This window comes from Gobius niger (assembly GCF_951799975.1).
Source record: "Gobius niger genome assembly, chromosome: 9".
In the NCBI taxonomy this organism is placed as follows: Eukaryota; Metazoa; Chordata; class Actinopteri; order Gobiiformes; family Gobiidae; genus Gobius; species Gobius niger.
The window spans coordinates 24077514-24100573 of NC_136860.1; the positions used below are offsets into that span (position 1 = coordinate 24077514).

General features: G+C 40.5%; 1 protein-coding gene across 1 annotated transcript; it reads left to right on the plus strand.

Moving 5' to 3' along the window:
- The first annotated feature begins 317 nt into the window (after positions 1–317).
- Positions 318–19667, plus strand: LOC306968295 (protein mono-ADP-ribosyltransferase PARP4-like). The gene is made up of 36 exons (XM_079563637.1): positions 318–496; positions 4959–5086; positions 5301–5499; positions 6323–6449; positions 6999–7074; positions 7155–7259; positions 7510–7668; positions 7993–8130; positions 8335–8517; positions 9284–9435; positions 9555–9686; positions 9763–9861; positions 9935–10118; positions 10212–10350; positions 10627–10769; positions 10855–10986; positions 11197–11283; positions 11359–11523; positions 11705–11751; positions 11831–11912; positions 12000–12137; positions 13283–13472; positions 13715–13785; positions 14233–14420; positions 14917–15016; positions 15127–15297; positions 15390–15470; positions 15929–16009; positions 16597–16692; positions 16813–16956; positions 17145–17466; positions 17770–17978; positions 18057–18149; positions 18223–18325; positions 18573–18702; positions 19333–19667. Exons 2-36 carry the CDS (start codon positions 4961–4963, stop codon positions 19532–19534), a joined length of 4794 nt encoding a protein of 1597 aa, XP_079419763.1. The 5' UTR covers positions 318–496; positions 4959–4960; the 3' UTR covers positions 19535–19667.
- The last annotated feature ends 3393 nt before the right edge of the window (positions 19668–23060 follow it).

A 23060-nucleotide genomic window follows, 5' to 3' on the forward strand; every position in this document is an offset into this window, starting at 1 on the left:
ACAAATGAAATGTGCATAAATTAATAGCCTACTGTTTATTGGCGTGTCTTAAGCGCAGTTCACATTTAACACCACTAGGGGATGCACAATTCATGTACACAGATTACTAGAAATACATCAGAGAAAAAAAAAAGTTCATCTGAACCAGGAAGAGGGCAGGACGTCAAGTGTGCGATCAGAGCAGTGTGCATCTGCTGTTTGCTGACTTAAAAATAAAAGACTATTATTAGTGTCTTGTGTTTTGCTTTTTGTGAAATGGTGCTTGAGGCAGCCCAGAACGTTTCAAAGTAGACTGTGAATATTTAATAGGCTATCGATAGATTTTGTTGATCTGATATATGTCGCTCTTTGCTGTTCCCAATAACTGTGAGGTATAGCCTTTATCCTGAAAACTAAGGATGCGCTCGTGGTGTTTGCTGCAGTGCGCAGTGACCATAGACATAATTATTACAGTCCAGCGCTCGCCCAGGCCTGAACTGTCGCAGGAGCAGCGCAGGTGAGGTCGTTTTTGGTGTGTTTCAGGCTCAACAAATTTGACTGTTTTTTGTGGAAAGAAGTGGACAGTGGACAGCCTATGTGCTACATGCTGATAAATATCCTAAATATAAGTTGACAGTGTCCAAATAATAAACTTTTGCATGTTTGGAGGATAACTCCAAACATGCAAAAGTTTCGCTATTTCTGAGAGCTGGAAACATGTTGCCAATTTGCAGCAATTATAATTTTCCACAGTCATTGACCGTGTCCTGTATTTCTTATATTATTCATCTGTAAGGCCAGTGGTTCCCACCCCCTGGACCATACTTCAAGTGGGCGTGGCCAGTTATATTGAAAACTCCATTTTAGTTGTGTAATCTATGATAATACCGGAGTGAGGTCATCGACAAACACTTTATGATATTGTCCTGCAAGCCTGTCCTGGTGACTTGTTATTTTTAAATTTAATAATTGTTTCTTTCACTTCCTTTTTTCTAATTGGCTCGACTAACGCAGAGGCTTCATCCGTCCTCAACTAATGTAAGATTCTTTAAGAAATCATGTATTATTTCCTCTTTCAATTCTTGATGCTGACCCTCAGGGGCGGACTGGCCATAGGTCCATTCTGGAGGAGCACAGAAGGGCTGCTGGCTTGAGGGCCACCAGCCTGCAAGGGGGTGCTGCTACCCGGCCTTGCAATTTCACAGTGAAGCAGCAAAAAAACAAAAAAAATCTCTATTCTATTTGTTTAACAGCTCTGTTGTTAATTGGTGACACAGCAATCGTGCAAGGGCCACTTTTTAGTCCCAGTCCGCCCCTGTAAAATGACCCCTTCCCGGGCTCGAACCCGGGACCTTAGAGTCTGCGTGTTTTCCACAAAACTGGCCGCTAAAGAAAAGAAACGACCTGCTTCCTCCACGGAGGCACCACAACGTGTCTAGCGAGCGACACGCCATGATGACATCCGTGTAGTAGACATGGCTATGGGCAGCGCCGTCCCCGGTGGTGCGATGTGGATGAGGTCGAGGGACCTGCGCTATCCGCTCGGCCATCGCACCACCGAAGAAATAGAGGCCAGAAGTTCTATTTAACATTAACGCATCAAAACACTATGGTAACCATGGAAACCTCAGTTTGCTAGGTGATGATGTCATCACGCTACTTCCGGGTAGCGCTCTGTTTGAACGTCTCATGCAAAGAAATATTACATTTACTCTGGCTTTTCGTCACTAATACTTTTCTGACATTAATTATCAAATTATGTCTTTTTTCATGCACAAGGAAGGCTTATTTTATAAAAAATATCTTCATTTTGCCTGGAGAAATACTGCTATGTCATTCTAATTAGGAGAAAAACCTGAACCGAGAAAAATGTTCTCCAGTTTTGGCATTACCCAAATCTAAGTGCTTCTGGGAGGAAATAAGTGACAAAACAAGGATGAAAATGGAGCAAAAAGTAAAAATAAAATTAAAAAAAAAGCAACAAAAGAGCGACAAAAACACAATGAAAAGTGATGAAAAAGAAAAAGACGAAGAGTGGGGAAAAAAACTGTTAAATTTCCTGCATCTTGATGTTAACAATATATTTAGGCTATTTGTGACTCAGTATTTCTTTAAAAGCTTTTTAACTGGTAACCTTTGAACAACTTAATGCTGTTGAAGTAGTTGAGAATAGAACTACATGTTTTATTTTTTATTGAATCAATCTCGTGTCATTATGACCCAGGGGCGGACTGGCCATAGGTCCATTCTGGAGGAGCACAGAAGGGCTGCTGGCTTGAGGGCCACCAGCCTGCAAGGGGGTGCTGCTACCCGGCCTTGCAATTTCACAGTGAAGCAGCAAAAAAAAATAAAAAAATCTCTATTCTATTTGTTTAACAGCTCTGTCGTTAATTGGTGACACAGCAATCGCGCAACAAAAATCAGGCCTATTATAAATTGATGTCAAAATATGTCTTTGTGGACGCTTGTGTTTACACTAACTTGGGCCGGGCTGGTCAGAGTCCAGGGCCACTTTTTAGTCCCAGTACGCCCCTGCTGACCCTTATATAATTGTTCATAATATTTGGCTAAGATATTTGGTACATCTTTTGGACTTGTTTCGACATCGCTGGAATGAAGAAACCAGCTAGCCTTGTTTCCCAATTCATAGTATTTTCTATCGATAAACCTAAACGCACCCTGTGCCTTATACGTCAGAATCTTATCTAACTTGGCTCTATTGTCTTTAAGTTTATTAAATACTTCTTTCATTTTTCAGTCTTTTTTTTATGTCTGTCTTTCTTTAACTTCCCATCCCATAGATGTTTTTCCCCCCTTATTGGGGCTTTTCCTGCGTCCCATAAAACAGAAGGTGCCTTCATTCTTCATTCATTCTTTGACTGTTTTTTGTGGAAAGAAGTGGACAGTGGACAGCCTATGTGCTACATGCTGATAAATATCCTAAATATAAGTTGACAGTGTCCAAATAATAAACTTTTGCATGTTTGGAGGATAACTCCAAACATGCAAAAGTTTCGCTATTTCTGAGAGCTGGAAACATGTTGCCAATTTGCAGCAATTATAATTTTCCACAGTCATTGATCGTGTCCTGTAATTCTGATTTTATTCATCTGTAAGGCCAGTGGTTCCCACCCACTGACATAGGTTCCCACCCCCTGGACCATAGTTCAAGTGGGCGTGGCCAGTTATATTGAAAACTCCATTTTAGTTGTGTAATCTATGAGTGTAATGCGCCGTCTGCGCCGGGAGCAGCTGTCCAGCACAGCTACAAGGCACTGACCCAAGAGAGACACCACACCTCCACCTGAGCACACACAGGACAGCACCCACACAGCCACAGACTTCTCTCTGCTACCGAGCCAGAGGGGCCCTCAGAGGGAACACTGGGAGAGCCTAAAAATTTAAGAAATTTAAGAAAGATTTAAAGAAAATCTTTAAAAATTTAAAGATTTTTTTTAGAAAAATCTAAAAACACTGATAAGAGCTTAAAATCCAGAAGTAAAAGCAATGAATGCAGCTAGAAGTAATATAATTACATAATATATAATTAGGACTAAATAAATAGATGTCAGTTAAAAGCTAAGCTAAAAAGGTGGGTCGTGAGCCTGCTCTTAAAAACATGAACGTTCTCTGCAGCCCTGAGCTCCTCCGGCACCGCCTCGCCATGAGTCTTTTTGTTGACTTTAGGAATAACCAGGAGACCCCTGCCGGAGGAGCGAAGGGGCCGTGAAAAAGTAAAAACAGATCTGAAAGATAAGAAGGGCCCAGACCAGTAAGACATTTAAAAAAACATTAAAATAACTTTAAAATTGATCCTGAAACACACAAGGAGCCAATGCAGCGATTCTAAAACCGGTGTAATGTGGTCCCGCCTCCTGGTCTTCGTCAGGACACGAGCTGCTGCATTTTGTTCAAGTTGTAAACCTGAGATACTCTTTTTGGGAAGACCAGAAAGCGGGGCATTGCAATAGTCGATACGACTGTCTCCGTGTTGGCCCGAGAGAGAATGGGGCGGACTCTGGCTATGTTCTTAGATGGTAAAAACCTATCTTTGTGATATTCTTAATGTGTGGAATAAAAGTCAGCTCAGAGTCAAAAATCACACCCAGGTTTTTCATCTATGAGGAAGGATTAATAGACAGTGACTGTAGTTAAGCTGGAGAACGTATTCTAGGATTTGATATCTAAAATGCAGTTAAAAAGTGCATCCATTGGCCTGTCATCAGGAGATACGGAGATGTGTAGCTGTGTATCATCAGCATAACTGTGAACGTTGACTCCATGTCTCCTGATGACATCACCAAGCGAGAGCATATACAGGTTAAAAAGCATTGGGCCTGTATGAATTTAATATTAATAATGGCAAAGTATCATATCCATAGCTGTAAGTACCTTAACCAAAAACCAAAACTTGTTGTATTTGAATCACTAATGTCCTCTTATGTGACCTCCTTGAATTATTGCACAAATGCCAAAGCCCTGAAGACCAATGTTCTATGTAACGAATTTGCACTGTAAAACTATTTATTTTTATATTTTTATGTATTTTTGTTTACACTGGAAACTGAAGCCTTGCACACCTGAGCCTCGAGCCTTGTTTATGTTAATTTTGTATATTTTTCAATAAATTAAAATTGTTTTTTTTAAATAAAAAAAAAAAAGCATTGGGCCTAAAATCGAACCCTGGGGTACACCACATTATCTTTTCCCCATAGTTCCACATTGCTTATGACAACATGCTACGAAAAGGTATTTATTAATTGATATTGTTGTTAATCATTTATTTTTGAGCATTTCTCATCATTCCAACAACTTTGGCAACACATTGGAAGGAGTTGGTATTACGTTCGAACGAGAAAGCGCGGTCAAAAATGTTTCAGCCACACTGGCTACAGAGGGAAACACTGTGTTAGGGTGTTCATCTGTTCTGGCAATTGTCTACTGCTGTGTGATTCAGTGTAAGTGTTTCTTGTCTTCAGACATGGCTCTGTTCCAGCACTGCTCTGTGCTATTTGAGCTCAAGGGGCTGCCTTTTAAAGAGAAGAAGAAGATCAAGTTGGCAGTGACTGAAAATGGAGGGAAAATCTCCTTTATGGCCAATAAAGAGGTTAGATATTATGGGTTACAGAAATTGTTTGTTTTAAATTGTTGTACATAATCATACAATCCCAGTTATCGAAACAAATACTTTTGCTTCATTTTATTTATTTTTTAATTAAAATTAAAATTTGAAGGCCAGATTATTTTCTGACAGTTCATAAAGCTTGAAAATCAAAGATTAATGTTTTGCATCAAACAACTCAGGTGTGTCTTCCCTCCAGTGCTCTCTGATAGTGACCAGTGACGTGTCCAGTCTGAGTCCTGGCAGAATTCGCAACATTGTGAAGCATCAGATCCCAGTGGTCGGACTGAATTACGTGCACCGCTGTGTGGAGGCGGACTGTCGGCTGCCTGTAGAGGATTTTAAGTTGGACGTATCTTCTGCAAATGATCTACCTGCTGCATGTAAAGACACAAAAGGTAATTTGTATTGTTTAATGAAGTATATGCTATATGTCAGTCATTACAGTTGAAGATACAGACACATTACGGGATTAGAAAGTAGATGGAATGAGGTTTTGCAAGTATGGTATTTTATTAAAGTTGCCTTTTGTCTCATATTTCTGAATAGAATAGAATAGAAAAACTTTATTGTCTACCATGCACAATGATGGCAGAAATGTGCCTTTGGCTTGCTCAGACATTCGATACATTTGCCCAGCAAAGCACATTATAAAATCAATGAAAATAGAAAATGAGCGCTGCTTTGGGTCCCATAGGTGTAACAAGTTGTAGTGAACTCACGGGTGCTCTTCCAAGGACCCGATAGTGCATGGAAACAGAATAAAGACTGGCTGTGAGTGTCAAAAGCAGTCAAAAAAGTTATGGAGGCACTCCGTAGTTGCGATAATTAAAAGTCCTTTATTGTGGCATGGACAAAAAAATTAAAAACGCCATTATAAAATCAGTTCATTGCAGACACAGCAGCAGCAGATTCACTTCCTCAAAAGAAATGATCGACGGCAAACAAAGATTACATTTCCTATTGTTTATTTGTGCCTTAACTGCAAGAAAAGAAAAGAATAATCTTGTCTGGGTTTTCTGTGCTTCTCTCCTGACTTCAATTGGTTGAGTCATGACACTTTGAGTCTCTGAGTTGTGTGTTTGTTCATCAGGTGTGCTTAGTTGGGTTTTCTCAAGAGCTGGATGACTAATGCAGCGTTCGGGAATGTGTCATAGATTTCTGTTTGTGCGAAGTTTGCTGCACTTTGATTTAATCCTTTTTTTAATGTTCCTTTGGTAGAGAAATGGTCAGGAAGTACAGTAACCTCAGCACCATCCAAAGGTCAGGCCGAACCTCTAAAGCCTGTGAGTGCGACACAGAGAGCAGAGTCTCCAATGCAACAAAGAAGTGTTATTGAAAATTATAGGTATGATTTTCTTATTTATGCACTGGTCTTTTTTCTTTTTTTTTTGCAAGAAAGCATATATTTTAGAAAGAAATATACATCTTGACATATTTCAAAAGGTATCTATCCTACAAAATCAGCTTTGAGGTTTTCTTTTTGCTGGATTTGTTGCATAATTGACAGAATCTGGAAGTGTGTTTTGTATTTTCAAAGCCATAACCATCACCAGATCTATTCTGAAACTCTGTTAAATGATAATTGTTAACATGCTACCAAAAATGGTAGCTGTCTTTTGTTTTTACCATTGTAAAATCCCCCTGCTACCAGCGGAGGGCGCTCCACATAACATTCAACATGATTAAATAAACGGGTATTACTCATCAAGAGTCTTTTTCACACACACAGTTATACTGTGTTAATGTGATAGTAAAATGTGAACTATAAATGTTGAGGTGTCCAAAAGCAGGTTTATACGCCATGTTTATAATAATATTATAATAAGCCTATAATCTATTACAATTAACTACATATATTTCAATTATGATATTTACCATACACTGTAATTCACAGAGTTTACAATGAAACGGACAGCCTGCCCAAGTTTCCAAAAAGCTTTCAAGTGGCTAAATACTCACTCTTTCAAGAGGTAAACAATATGTTTGACAATTTCTTTTCAGAGTTTGTAACCCAATTGTTTTTATATATATATATATATTTCTTTTTCAGTCCAATGGCCAATCTTGGTGTTTGCTGGAGCTTCAAAGTGCTAAAAGTGAGAGTGGAAGGAAGTATCGTGTGGTGCGGTACTGGATGGGTGACATTCAATCAAAGGTAAAACATGCAATGTGACAACACAAGTGTCTCTGTCTCTGGGGAGGTGGGTGGGGAGAATGTTTTTAAATCTGTAAAGCACTTTGTGTTGCATGGCATATATGAAAACCGCTATATACTGTAAATAAAATTGATTGATTGATTGAAGTGACAAAAAAAAATGTATTTGGACAATGCAATATCCATTAATAAAAGATGAGATTGATGGAAAAGGCTAAAGTTTTGGATTCATGAAGTTGTGTTTTTTCAGAAGGCGGCTGTGAGGGATCAAGTGGTGTTTGTGTCCACGTCAGAAGAGGCAGTGAAGGTGTTCCAGACTCTGTCAGACTCTGTGAAAGCTGATGGTCTGAAACAAAAGAGCCATGGTCCTCCTCAAGTCACTGAGATGGGATCTGCTCCACTTCAGCAGGTCCAGGACAAACTATTGTACTACCACTAACCTCTACAACTACTACTACTACTACTACTACTACTACTACTACTACTACTACTACTACTACTACTACTACTACTACTACTGCTATTACCACTATTACCACTACTATTATTATACCCAGGGTATAATATGACCCACACCATTTCATACCCCTTTAGGCCAGATTATACACCCTTTTATCAGCAGTGTTGAGTGATGTCCACAACAGTCTGTTTTGTACTTATCCAATATTATGTTGATGCTGTTTGTAGATCGTTGATGATTCCTAATCCTGTTGACTTTGTTGTCTTCCTGCAGCTGCTGCTGGAGGAGAAGCTCCACACGGGGGCGCTCTCTACAGAGGTGGGGCAGTTTGTGGAGCTGCTGTGGCAGGAGGCTCTGGGATGCATTGACCTCATCCTCAACATTCCAGTTCAAAAGATCAGTCTCAACGATGTATGAGACTAATTATGAAACTAACGATGCCAAAAAGCATATTTGATTTGTCAATTAGAACAGTATAGTTGGGATAGTGTTTTGTGATTTGTAACACTCTATTGTGTGAGAAAAGTTTGCTTTAAGTGTGGATCTTTTAGTTTCCGGTAGAGTTAAACTCACTTCCTGCTCCTTGACTCTCAGTTTTATTCTTTGTTTGTCCAGGTAACCAGGGCAGAAGGACTATTACTCAAGGTTCAAAGAAAAATCATGGAAAAGAAAAAAGACGAGCTGTCTTTAAAAAGTCAGTGTGTAATGCTCTTGACTGAGTACAGCACTCTGCTTCCCCAAAGATCTCCTGTTGGACCAGAATTGTCCTCAATTTCTAAACAGTTCGACCTCTGCCAGGTAACAAACAATATTAAATACAAGTTATAAGTTATACTTTATTAATCTCTGTAGAGAAATTTGTTCTCTGCATTTGACCCATCCTCAAAGTCGACCTGTAGGAGCAGTGAGCTGCCAGTGTGGGCGCTCGGGGACCCATCTCCATGATGTGGAGCCAGCCTGGTGGTCAGAAACACCTGGCTGGAGGATTCACCTATTGCACATGTTTTTAGTGGTAGGGGAAACCGGAGTACCTGGAGGAAACCTACGCAGTCACGGGGAGAACAAACTCCACACAGAACCGTCCCTGGTGGGAATCAAACCCAGACCTTCTAGCTGTGAAGCTCGAGCACTAACCTCTGTACTACCGTGCAGTATATAGTTAACTATAGACTGCAGCATGAGACAAAAATGTGCAAAAGGTTTTTCAACAAAAATCACAAAATACAGCATGTTGTTCAAATGTATATGTAATTACAGTGCTGACTGTGAGATAAAACCAAATACACTAAATTTGGATGCCTGTTGTGCCTGTAGGGCTCTGAGACAGCGCAAAAGAAGTTTGCTTGATTGTTCCAAAGTTACCAACCTACCAAACCTAAAAGAATGAAACATTCTGATACCTGTAGTACTGTAAAAGTGCTGGCACCAAAATAATTACACTAGTACCCAGTACAAGTACAATAACAATAACAATCCAATATTCTGCTGTTTAATCATGGTTACTAATACAGTACTTACTGATGCATTGTGAGTACTCTAAAATGTAGCTGTTTTTGCTTCTAAGGTAATAAGAGACATTCTCAACGTGAGTGAAATGACATTGGGAAGCACGGTCCCGTCGAGTGTTGGTAAATACCGAGCTCTGAGGTGCAGCATTGAAGCCGTTCCCAAAGGCAGCTCCGAGTTTGAGGATGTGACTTACCTGCTTCAGCACAGGTAAATAAATAACATCTTTGTATCAGGGTGAGTTCAAAGTGGTGTATAGTGTGTAGTGTACACAGTGTATGCTAAGCAAGCCTTCTACCATTTCTTCCCTCCTTTCTTGTGAATTACAGCAAAGTACAAGTCCATCAGATACTGCGTGTTGACAGAGCGTCTGATCTCCAAAGTTTTAAGCGAGAACTTGGAAACATAAAACCTCTGCTTCATTCATCCAGGCCTCACAGTTTTGTAGGAATCCTTTCTCGGTAAGGCCAGTACAAAGTCATAATGAAAATGAGATGAACTATTGGGGATGGGAACTGAAACTGCTTTCTATTTCAGTGGGCTCCTTATGCCTTGTGTTGCCGTGTCGCAGCATGGGATTCAAAGAACTGATGCCGGTGACCTGGGCAGTGGAATCTACTTCAGTGACGACATAAAGTTAGTGATTTTTAAACTGAAAATGCCTTTAAAAAATATCTTCTAAACCCATTTGCACTACTTTGTTTTATAGCACCACTTTGAAATACTCCCAGTGCAGCCTCACAGATGGCTCTCGGTTGGTGTTGGTTTGTGACGTAGCTTTGGGAAAGTGCTACCATTTCCACGAGAAAGACCCGACTCTGACCCAGGCCCCAGAGGAACATGACAGTGTGCATGGGGTCCGAAACACACTGGGTCATCAGTCCGAATTCATGGTACTTTGCTTTATATGTTACTGTATAGCTGTTAAGGCATCCTGCTGCCTCATCTCTTTCACCTCATAAAAAACAAACAAACTGCAATTTCAGAACAATGAGTACGTGGTGTACAGCCCTGATCAGGTGAAACTCAAGTATGTGGTGCGGTTGAGCTCGCAAGGGGATGAACTGAAGAGCTTCACTCCTGAGATAGTTCAGTCAGACGAGCCCCTATCCTCTCCTGACCAAGGTGAACACTTTTCTGACTAAAGTGTCATCATTTAGCTGTACTAATGTAAAGTTGCTAGCACCTCTCTAATTATTCTATTCATGTTGACGTCTTAAACTGAAAATATATCCAAGAATAATATCATAATAGAGATTTTTCATATTTTTTCAAAGATTTTTGAATCTCTATTATTTTGCTGTATTATTGTAGGATGGTTCATGTGGATGTTTTGCTAGACACCAGTTTATGAGGCATATGATTTTAGTATCGGCCTGCTACATGTTGTTGTGTGTTTAGGCGTGGCAGAAATAGAGGATGGCATCATTGACGTAAAAAATCCCCTTGACAATGTGACGGCCGGCCTTTTGAACAGTTCTGGTCAACAAATCCCACTGCAGGCTGTTCATGTCAAATGTAAACTCGTGGACCTGCTTGCTCAGGTAAATCAAATGTCCTCACTCTACAATATCACAATGAAAGGCGTAACTTAAGTATGTAAATGTTTTTCCTCTTCTGCAAAAATAGGTGATCATCTTTCAGAAATACACCAATGAGAGCTCGATGCCCATCGAGGCCAAGTATGTGTTTCCCCTGGATGACTCTGCAGCGGTCTGTGGATTTGAAGCTTTTATCAACGGCAAACATGTGGTGGGACAGGTAAATCTGATGTGCTGCATTAGATTTATGAGCAGGATCAGACCAGGCATAAAGGGAGGAAAAGTATATATAATTTAGCAAAACATCAAGCTTTTACTTGGTTATGACAGCAAAGCAGTGATGGGAATTATGGCTTGAGTGGATATGGTAGAATTGGACACATGGTCTTCGTAAACAACCAAACAATTTAGTGTTTATTCATTGCTGTAGGTAAAGGAGAAGGAAACTGCTCGAAGAGAGTACAAGCAGGCAATTGAGAAAGGCCACGGAGCTTATCTGATGGACCAGGACGCCCCGGTGAGATGTGTTTTTATTTTGTCAAAGTCATATTTTGAGCAGAGTTTGTTAATTGTCTTTGTTTATATTTTGTAGGATGTGTTTACGATCAGTGTTGGAAACCTTCCTCCTGGTGCCACTGTCCTCATTAAAGTTACCTTTGTGTCTGAACTGATCGTAAAAGATGGGAGCATTTTCTTCTCTTTGCCAAGCAGTGTGGCCCCGTGGCAGGAGAGTGCAGCGCTCAACCAGACCACACAGGTTTAGTTTTTTTGTCACAACATTTTCACATAATTCAATTTTGTCTCTCAGATTCCATCACTATTAAAACATATGTCTTTTTTACTTTCAAATATAATTATTACTTATAAAAACTTGTAAATATTTTGGCTACTCTAGCCATCTTGGTATTCAATGTACTGTAAAAATATCACTTCCACAGGTAACTGTAGAAAAAGTGTGTGTAGCTGATGAAGGAGCTAGTACAAGGTGAAATATTGCTATTTGAGCAATGCACATATTTACATTCTTAATAACAAATTAAGGCATTTTTTTTCTCTTCTTTTAGAGAATTTAACCTCGACATGTCAATCGAGATGCCTCATCAAATCACTGAGGTGAAATGTGTCACTCATCAAGTCAAATTGAAGGTGGGACTTTTTGCTCTTGCTCTGGCCTCAACACTGCTCTCCTCTGTTTAAGGAAGTCCGTATTAAATAAATCTTCTGTCTTTCCAGAAAACCGACTGTAAGGCTGTGGTGAGTGTTTTGCCTGGAGAAGTGATGGGACCAGAGGGTTTTCAGCTCCTGGTGACGCTCACAGAGGTCCACGTCCCGAGGATGTGGGTCGAACAACACCCCAGCAAATTCAGCCAGGTTTCACTTGTTACTATGACTACCACTTTAGTACGGCAAAACTCCAATACATGTAATGAATTAACTTCGGCAAATTAGGGAATATTTTTACTATTTTGCATAGTGGACTAAGGCTGGGCAAAAGGCAAAAAGATCTACATTTACCCGTACTTGGTTTACGATACAGATACCAGAACAATACCTATACTAAACTATTTGTCATAGAACCATAAAACAGAACATTAATGCAATCCATAAAAGACTATGGGGCCGATCTTGTGCATCAAAACGGAGACGATAGCGTGACATTTTGCGCTCAGTCGGGGCGCACTTTGTGATCTTGCTAGTCCAGACTTGGCGCATTTAAGTGGGTGGAGACACACATTTTCCTCCAACCAAATTGACTCTGCGTCCAGGAGAGTGGTTGTGTGGGAGTGGGGAGTGAACATGTGCTTTTGTTTTGCTTCGCGTTCACGCCAAGCGCGGGCGATCCGCGCCACAGCGGACGCTGTAGCTCTTTTTCTCTCGAGACGTGAACATCGTTTAGCTCACGATGGGGTAAATAAAGTTTTTAGTTTGACCTGTGAGAGCCTAAGGCTTAAGAAAGAACGCAAGACAGCGCAATGTAAACGAGGAAGTGAATGTCAGCCGTGTTTCCATCAGTGCAGTCACCTCCTCTTGTGACGCCCCCTCACAGGTGGCGGAGGCGAATGGCACATACAGCTCCGCCACTCGGAAAATAATTCGCCAAGAGCCTGCGCCGTCCCGTGCGCCGCCACAAGATCTGGCCCTATGACTTTTAAATCTGTATGATTTCTTTGAGGTGAAACAACCAAGTAACTTCCTTTAAAGTTGTTCCTGGACCCAACAGGCATCAAAACGTGGCTCAACAGATATGTTTTTTCAATACCTGCTTTTAATACTTGAATTAGTAGTACCTAAACTTTTTTGATGCCATACTGGTTTCATTTAAATGTACCCACCCCTACTCCGGACTTGATTGTTAACGAATAAACAAAAGACCAAATCCATGCTATTTCAAGTGTATATTACAATGTTAAATTATGCAAGATAGAAGACTTTATTTTTTTCAATAATACAATACCAATGACATTCATCTCATTGATTACATTGAAAACATTCACTGCTTTTGTTTTTACATCAAGGCTTGTATGTTGGTGTTCTACCCGAACCTTGAGGCCGCCTCTAGCGATAAATCCGATGAAGTTGTGCTGTTGCTGGATGCCTCTCAGTCGATGAAGGGAGAGTCCTTGAACTCAGCACGAATGATCGCTCTGCAGATCCTAAAAATCCTGGACCACAATGTCTCGGTCAATGTCATTTTCTTTGGTACCGGTAAGTTCATGTAATTTATCGTACCTCTTGATCTACAGTAAAATATATCGTGAATGGTATGTTAACGCTACCTCTACTATCTATCCATTCATTTTTCTGTACTTTTTTGATACTGTGACTGCTAATTTTATATTGAATTCAGCTTCTGTGTTTCATACGTATATGCAGTGTACAATTTTCCAAGTAATATTACCTTCATTCTAAAATTACTTTAATCTATTTTTATTTATTTGTCATCCCAGCTCACACAGAAGCATTTCTGTCTGCCAAACCAATTGATGAAGCTCGTCTGGAAGCAAAAAACTTTATTAAGGTACAAAATGTGTTTTTGTGGGCATTGTTTTTTAATTTCTTTGAGCATTCGATCAGCCTCTTCCATTGAGAGTTTTAAGTCACTCTTAAAAACGCGCCTCCATGCGCCTGATAGCTTATATGTACCTTGTATGTATATTTTTTGTCTCTTGTTGAAACATGTACAGCACTTTGGGCAGTGTCGACTGTATGTAAAATGTGCTTTATAAATAAACTTTGACCTTGAAACATATAAACTATTTGCTTCTTAGGATGAAAAGCGGGCTGTTAAGTATAAGATAATGAGTATCCGATATTAATAAACTAACTAAACTACAGTTATGTAAAAAAAAAAAAAAAAAATTTAAACAACTAAATATTGATGCATGGCTTGTAGTCACTTACATTTTCTGAGCATGATGTACTTGCATTCCATTTACACATTGCATTGTTTCTGGACCCCCACCAGCACTTCTCATCGGCAGGGGGCAGCACTGAGCTGTGGCGGCCCTTGCGTGCCCTGAGCCTGCTGCCGCCCTCTAGTGGCACAAGGAACCTGCTGCTGCTGTCTGACGGTCACATCCAGAACACTGAGCTCACACTTCAGCTGCTGAGAGACCACGCCCCGCACACTCGCCTCTTCACCTGCGGACTAAGGTCTGAGCCCAGCGAGGACTTTCAAACTGAAACGAGATTTGTGCATTGAGATCAAAACTGTTTCTTTACAGTGCTACACAGCCCATTATTTAGTCATAAACATGCATAAACTGTCAAATGAGAACCATAGCAGCAGCTCCTCTTAGGTTTCACTTTCAGCGAATGAATGACATCTCTCAACCGCATCTTTATCCCAATCCAGGAAATGCAGGTTTTATACAAACAAAGCAGGTTATTTCTCACATTTGATGCAGGCTAGAGCCAACATTTACAGGTAAATTCATGCATTAACCACACATCAGTATTACTGATTGAGCTCATCATCGGACCCAATACCGTGATTTTAGGACTAACTGACTATTGTCAAGTGTGTGACTGAGGAGTGAACAAAAAATGTACAAGCTAGCAGGTTTTATTGGTCAATTTACTTAACAATTATGGTAATTGATATTGTACCTTAATGGAATTGTATTGACTGTGTGCATGTTGGTTTTAGTCCAACAGCTAACAGGCACATGCTGAGGGCTCTGGCTCAGGCTGGAGATGGAGCTTATGAATTCTTCGACTCAAAGTCCAAACACACCTGGTCAGAAAAGGTGAGACATATTTCACATCCTTCTATCTCTTCATTTATTCAACTCCCTTCCCTTGTTGTGAAATACATTGTCAAATAAAAACATGTTTTTACCAAACAATTGTGCTGTAGGTGGCGTCTCAGGTTAAACGCCTGCAGGCTCCAGGGACAAGTTCAGTGTCAGTGAAGTGGCAGCAGTTTAACCGAAAAGCGCTCCCTCCTGTTCAAGCCCCAAAACAGCTCCACGCTCTGTTTAATGACTGTCACACTCTGGTCTTTGGCTTTGTCCAAAACTGCAAAAAGGTATTGTTGATAATCATGATTATTTCTGATTGAAATGTAGTGCCATGCACATATTTACTCATATCGAGTTCTGAATGTGTGTTTTGCTACAGGCCACACTCCTTGGTAACCTCAGTGGTCAGGAGTTTGAAACTATGGTGTCAACCAGTGAGCTGCAAAAATCCAAGGGCACAGTAAGATGGTCTTTCCTTTAGACATTTCTGTCTAAATTAAACAAAACAAGCAATTTTACTCCTTTACTTAATGAGCTAGAAGCTTATTTTGGCCCCATGGTCGTCATGGTAGTAATATTGCAATGTGTGATTGTGAATGTTGGCTGTAAAGTCAATGTCATTGAATGATAACGGCAATGTGAACAAATGTAATTATTTTGACAGTCTGATGACCTTTACAAACAAGAGACATCCCGTCTCTCCACACTTTTTAAAACTTTGAATCATGTAGTTTAGACCTCTACAGACATGCTCTTAAATGCATGTGATTCTTGTGTCAGTCTAACTTAATATCTCATATCTGTTGTGTTGCAAAATCATGTTTTATGTTTGTATTTTACACCATCTGCACAAGAGAAACTGAGCATTTTAGATATAGGCATTTTTGTATTTTATAGTTTTACATTTCTATTTTTCAGTTTCTTCACAAACTGACTGCCAGAGCCATTATTAGGGATTTTGAAGATGGCAGCTTTGACTCTAACGCAGCTCTGCATGAGGTGTGTCTCTGTTTTTCTCTACAGCAGTGTTTTTCAACTTTTTTTGAGCCAAGGCACATTTTTTCACACCACCACCAGCAGAAAATGTTAGCCTATATTCAGTCGTTCGCATCAAAGTGTCTTGAATAGGAGCACCATATAGTCTCACGAGCCAAAATGCCAGTGTCATTGCTGCATCCATGCTTCACTAATTCTCTTGTCTCAAAGAAATTAGCTACCGCCGGCCACTTGCTGATATGGAAGAGTGTTACATGGCTCGTCTGCTGATCACTACACAGCACAGACACTCAAAAACGGTACATTATTTGCGGATAATAATACATTGTTTTAAAAAAAACAACTAGGTGAAATTGGATTATTTCCCATGGCACACCAGAAGATAGTGTGCCGTGGCACAGTGGTTGAAAAACACTGCTCTACAGTATCATAAGGCTACAGACATACAAGTATTGTAGCCTTGTTTAATCACAGCACTTTGGAAACTGTTTATTTGTGAAATTGAATACATAGATGATTAACATAAATATGATTAGCATCGATTTACATGTCAGCTCTAAAATATATACTTTTCTGGATTGTGTTTCTAGGAAAAGAAAGCGGAGTTAAAGTCTTTCGTCATTGAGCTGAGCAAAGAGTACTCCATCCTCTCACAGTTCACCAGCTTTGTGGCCATAGAGGAAAGGGTGTGTTACCCTCATTCACTATTTTACATTTCACTGCTTGTACATAATAATTGGCATATACAGAATCTGACTGAAAAATACTGTTTGTTTTTTATATACTATTTCTGTGCCTTAATTTAGGAGTCAGAAGAAGATAAAGGATTTACAGACATCCCCAAACTGATCGCAGAGGAAAATGTGGACTTTTTACCCTACATGAGCTGGGACTCAACAGAGGATTTTGACGAGGAAGAATCATGCGAACCAACGTCACCTGCCATTGAGGTACATGTGTAAAATCAATAATGGCATTTAGCATTTTCAGAACTGATACAACACAGTAACATATTATACCTTACAGTTTTCAACTCCTTGTTTTGTCTTCAAAGTTGCCAATATGCGGATGAATAGAAAACAGTCCCAATTCCTGTGTTTTAACTTCAGTGCATTTATTTATATATTTTTATACCCAGGAAACAACAGAAGATTTACTGAGGGACTTTGGATGTTTTCTGTGGTCTGATGAAGTGAGTGGAGATGATTTTGGTTTGATGGACTCCTCCTCTTCTTCTTCATCTTCTTTCCTGATGGCATTTGAGCCGAGCTCTACAAGCGTCCCTGTACCCGTAGACTCACCCGTTGCTCTTCACTCAATAGAAGTCGCAGAAGATATTTCAGCTCCTTCCAGATATTTTGGAGTTCAATGTGGCCTTATGGAATCTCTACCACGACCAGGCCGTCTTGGTCCCTCGGCTTTAATCGAATCCGCTGAGACAGGATTGAGGAGTGATTCTGGTACGTTAGCACCCCCACCACCGTCATCTCCTACATATCTATGTGGCGGATTAACCCCAGACGAGGAAGATGAAGACATGGAAGATGACAAAATGTCTCTAGTATCTCTTGCTGCTCTAGATTCTGTCGAGAAGCAACCGAGTATTATTAGGTCTTGGTCCTACAGTTCAGCTGAAACACCACCCCCAGTTGCTCAATATGCAATGGCTGCTCCGCCTGCTCCAGACATTCTGCAGCAACAACAAGTTCTCGCTGATTCTTACCCGTCATATCCTGAAATACGTTATGGCTTATTCGGATCAGCTCAGAGAGTCTTGGCCTCCCAACTTGAATTTGCGAAACCTCAGAGTGACCGCGGGATATCAGGTTTATCACCATCACAATCTGCAGATCACGGCTTCAGCCTTAGCGATTTCAGAGTCCAAGCAGGAGGAATCGGTTTCGGAGTCCAAGCAGGAGAAGGCAGTTTCAGAGGTCGAGCAGGAGGAGGAGTCTTCAAAGGTTTTGAAAGGCATGCTCATTGCCTAGAAGAACAAATGGAAAGTGACGAGCCAACATCCCGTGAAAGACAACTCAAACATTCAGTTATTCAAAGAGCTCTTCCCAAACTGAGAAGAAGGAAGTTGGTGGGAATTGGTGATAACTTGTCAAAATGGCCAGAGATCTTTGGTTTGCAAAATCCGGTAAGAAAACTGACATCTGTATCTTTCTATTGTCTCTAACCTACCTGGACTAATATTCTCGTCTGTGTTGCAGGAGGGTTATTGGGAATTAACCCCAAAACTCGGCATGTTACTAAACTGTGACGTTTCCCGCTTTGCTGATGATTTCCTGAAAAGAAAGGGGATTGCCTCTCTAGGTAGGTCTATAAGCCCACAAACAGTTACTCTCAAGAAGGGATGTCTTTAATTGGAATGTTTGCTCCTCAAAATCAGCAGGACTTGATTTTACAGTAGTCCAATTAAATCAGCAATATTTAGGAAGTCCTGTGAGACAAATGCTGTTATTGGGGCAATGCAAGAAACAATTTGATCTGATTTGAAGATCTATGTGTATTTATATTGTATTCTATTATAATGCTAAATGCACTGCCTTTCTTGTTCCAGGTGAAAAGGCCCACGGTGACATCCTGAAACTGCTGGCCACTCTGCTGGTTTTGCAGCTGATGAGGCTGGAAAAGATCATGGAGGGACAGCTGCTCCGCACACTCTTCTGCCTGGAAGATAACAAGTCCAGGTTTGTTCCTCTGAGAGTAACTCACTATAATGGCATACTATCTTAAAATAGTAACAAGGGATGATGTGTTTTATAGCCTAGTTTACATATTATAACTAATGCCATGTTTATTGGTAATTTCCACTCTTAATATTGTTTTAGGGTTAGGTGAAAGCGGGTGATTATTGTAGTAACCATGTTATAGAGCTCTTACCAGGAGATATCGTTCCCATAAAGTCTATTAGATAAATTTACTAGTAGTGACCGGGCAGCTAAGTAATGTACCACTTATTATTAGAAGTCCCTTTTTATTGTAAGTACCATCTCTGAATGGACTAGCCTAAGTGATTATGAACTTGATTCTGGACACCATACAAGGCTAAACTGTAAAATGTTGAAGTTGTAAGAGTTGTTTCGCAGCTTTTTTCCTCTACCTTTGTATCTTTTGTACAGCTTAATGTTTGTAAGTTAAAATGACAGATTTCCATGATAACATTGCGCTTGTAACATTTATTCCCACACTATTACACTTTACAGGTGCCATTCCAATTCCATCCTTGCCATTACTCCAACCTATTATTCTAAACACAATAAAGTGCTGTCTTTAATTCTTATTTTGGCCCATCCTCACCTCTAATATGTCTGTTCCAGGCCTGACCACTGGGAGGCAGTAAACAGAGCCGTGGAGTGGGCTCGTTGGGCTGACAGACAATACCCCTGTGTCTACAGTCGCCTGGAGTTCGGTCTGAGCTGGGACTCCTCCACCAAACAGCTTCTCGGGGCGGAGAGGATCCACCACTGGTCCCCTCTGACCGGGCTCAACCTGAACCCCAGACCGACCATGGTCCTGTAATCGTCATAACATCATCATCTTTTGATCAACAAGAGTTGTTTTTAAATGTGCTATATAAATAAATTTGATTTGATTTAGAGTGCAGTTACACATTTATTATAAACATATACCTGTGATAGATGATTTTGTTAGCTTACCTGGCAGGATCCTTTAAGAGCAGCCGGTGCGTATGTTTTGTCTTAATCCTGCACACTCATACAAACCCACACTATAGCTACACTGGAACAACCCAATTTTACAACTGCTCTGAACTAGAATGGCACAATGACATGTTCTCACGTAAAAATGTCTTAAGATAGTTGTCTATGACAGAAAAATAATGAAAGGACCATGATCATAGTACTGTGTTCAGAGCCTTTAGTAATGTTGCCTAATGTGGTTGGTCTATAACAGGGGTCTCCTAGTAAATTTCCCCAGGGGCCAAAATATATCGGAAGTATATTGCTGGGGTCCATAAACAGAAGCTCCAGTAAAATATGTCTTAATGAGGAAAATACTATTGAGGCAACATTTTTCAATAAACGAATAAAAATGTGCCTCACAGGACTGTAGCCTCTTCAAAACGGCTCACACCTGCACTGTGTCACAAGTTTCTGCTACTCATTATTCATTCACTCCCAAATCTAAAAAGCCTATCAACCTATCAACCTATCAACTGGAGCTTACAGCCTATAGGAGTGACACTTCATTTGAAAGCTAAGACCGTCGAAACTGATCTACGATTTTTCCTCAGGTTGCCGCTGCGTTGTCTTCACTTTTTTGTTGCGTTTGTTGCTAGTTTTACATACATAACACTTTTTCTTTTTTCGTTCCATCATTAAACTCTACCATATACACCTTTCGCCATATTTTATTATTTTTTTCTACAAAAATTCTGCTTTAGTCTAATATAAATCACAGGCATCAGAGGAAATGCTTTACAGCAGTTTATTTCAGATTGTTTATAATATAATGATGATAATTATTATATTATAACACATACTACTGGATATGACGTAGCTGACCCTTCAGCCAATCAGAGCTCAGGCTCACCTGCCCAAACGCCCTCGAGCTGATACACGTGTTTTCATTGGACAGAGCGAGTGTTCGTCAAATCTAGTTCAAAAACCCGCGAGCTAAACACAACTGTGATGTTTTATATGTTTTATCTTTAAATGACGAAACTGCGGAGAAATGAACGACATCAGTTTCATCATGGACATTTGGCTCCACGTTCTCCAGAGGAACTCTGACAGAGACGCAGGACTTTGTGGAGAACAGCAGCGGAGCCGAGGCCCGACTTTGCCGGGATGACGTCACAGAGGTGTTTCCCCGCATCAGACGCACTGGAACCCGGCGCAGATCCGAGGCTGGCCGCGGTCACCGGACAACCGGACGTACGGGGGACACGGAGTCTGAGACACGAGGACGTTTGAGGATAGATGGAAGTGACAGGAGAGTTTATGGAGTTGGCAGTGACGCATATGGAGGAGAAGAAGGACTCACAAAGACATCAGTGGTGAGTAATGCTTTGGTGTCGCTGTTATTGTGAGTAAAATGGCGATAACCTATAGCCTACACATATAATATAATATAATATGAGAGCGGTGGACTGTGACGCTGCTGCTGCGGTTGGCGAGGTGTGATGCGTAATAGCGCAGAGCGCGCTTGGAGAGCCTCTGGCACAGTTGGACGTTCAGTTCCTCCACGGGTGTGGCAGGGCTGAAGACCTGGGGCTGCTATTTGCCCAAACATGTATTGCAATTGGGGCTAATTTTGCAAGTTTGTGATTCATTTCTTTGCGTTTGACTTTTAGAATCGTCTCAAAGTGGGTTTAGATACACTACGTAAAATAAAGTTGTTTTTGAATTGGGTTAAATGTATTGTAATACCCTCAATGGGAGCTTGGTGGCGCTGTTTTAATAGGTCGTAATTGAGGGATTAGACAAACGACCACTTGTGTTGTATGGATTTGGAGGACTTGTTGGAGAGTGTTACAAGCACAAACTCCATGTCCATCAGCAGGGGTCATTATTTTTTTCAGAGGTCCTCTATCAGAAAATAATGACCGGTAGAACGTTGGAAAATCCCATTCAAGTCAATGGAGCGTTCTGATTGCATCGTGAAGAGCCGTATAATAACAATAACAATAAAACATGGTCAACAGAGGTTTGTCAATGTGAAAAGAGGCCCACCTTCTTGGACAGTATCAGGGTATAAGGCAAGGCAAGTTTATTTGTAGAGCACAATGCATACACGAGGCAATTCAAAGTACTTCACAGTTGCATAAATATAAGAAAACAAATAGAATCGATAAAAACATCAACATAGAATTAATTAATTACAGTAAGAGGCAAGAGTGTAGATAAAATACTTTCAGTTATATGCATTTTTAGGTCCTATATCATGCAAAATCGACTTTTTGGAGCTTTTAGCCATGTTGTTATGCTATTTCCTTATCAAAAACACCCCCAGAGTGGTTTGCGGCTTCATTCACGCAGCTCTCAGTAATCCTCCTGAATCCTGCTCTCTGAGCAGCTGCTCCTCCCTCTCCTGGTGAACGACTGACCTGTTCAGTTGTGTCGTCACAGCGGAACGGAAGTGCTCGACGTCTGTAATGCAATGTCTTACAGCCTGATTTTAATTTGTAAAACAGCTTTTTCATTATTTCTGTTGTATGAGAGAAACAAAGAGAAAAAAAAAAGTGAAGGAAAAAAAAAAAAAAAAAAAGGATGTGCCCGAGGTGCTTCCAGGTCAGCTGAGGCCAAAACAAACACATCCCCTGAGCGTCTGAACAGATCAGTCATGTTTGCGCTGCAGCTGAAGATGGAGCTCGTTATAACACACCTGTTCTTTTTCTCACCTAACGATAATGTCACGGACGGAGAAAAAGAAGCGCGTTTGGCTACGAGGACGGGAGTTTATTCAACCTTTTTCAAGCAGAGGCCACTCTTCATCAGAAGTGTTTTTTTTCTCCGGGATTCAACGACTATCACCAAAATGGTGTTTTTCTGTGACTGTCACTGATGGATGTTTGGTGAACCTTCGCCAGAACCAAAGTGGATTAACTTTTATAACCAATGCGAGTCCCATAATGTAAACAGAGATGGACCAGAGTGGTGAGTCAATCCAAGCGTGTGTTAGCTTGTGTGTTAGCATATTAGCATGTGTGTTAGCCATTTATGAAGCTGTGTTGCAGATGTCAACTCCGCATAACTGCATCGTGAAGCAATTTCACTTATTGTTGTTTATTTATATTACGGTAAAGTATGTGCGGAGAGAGGGGGCGGAGTTAACTGAATCGAAGCATTGTGTCTGTCCAGAAAACACTTATATTTATCACAAAAATGAGTGCTCCATAATGGTAGAGGTACAATATATCATATACATGCCTATACTTAACTTTGGAATGGCTAAAATAGCATGATATAGATCCTTTAAGTCTTGTTTTGACTTGCTCTGTCTTGAGCACTATTTTTTCTATAAGGGTGACCATTGCTTCTCCTTCAAGGGGACTACACTGTTGACCTCTCTCCCCACTGGACTG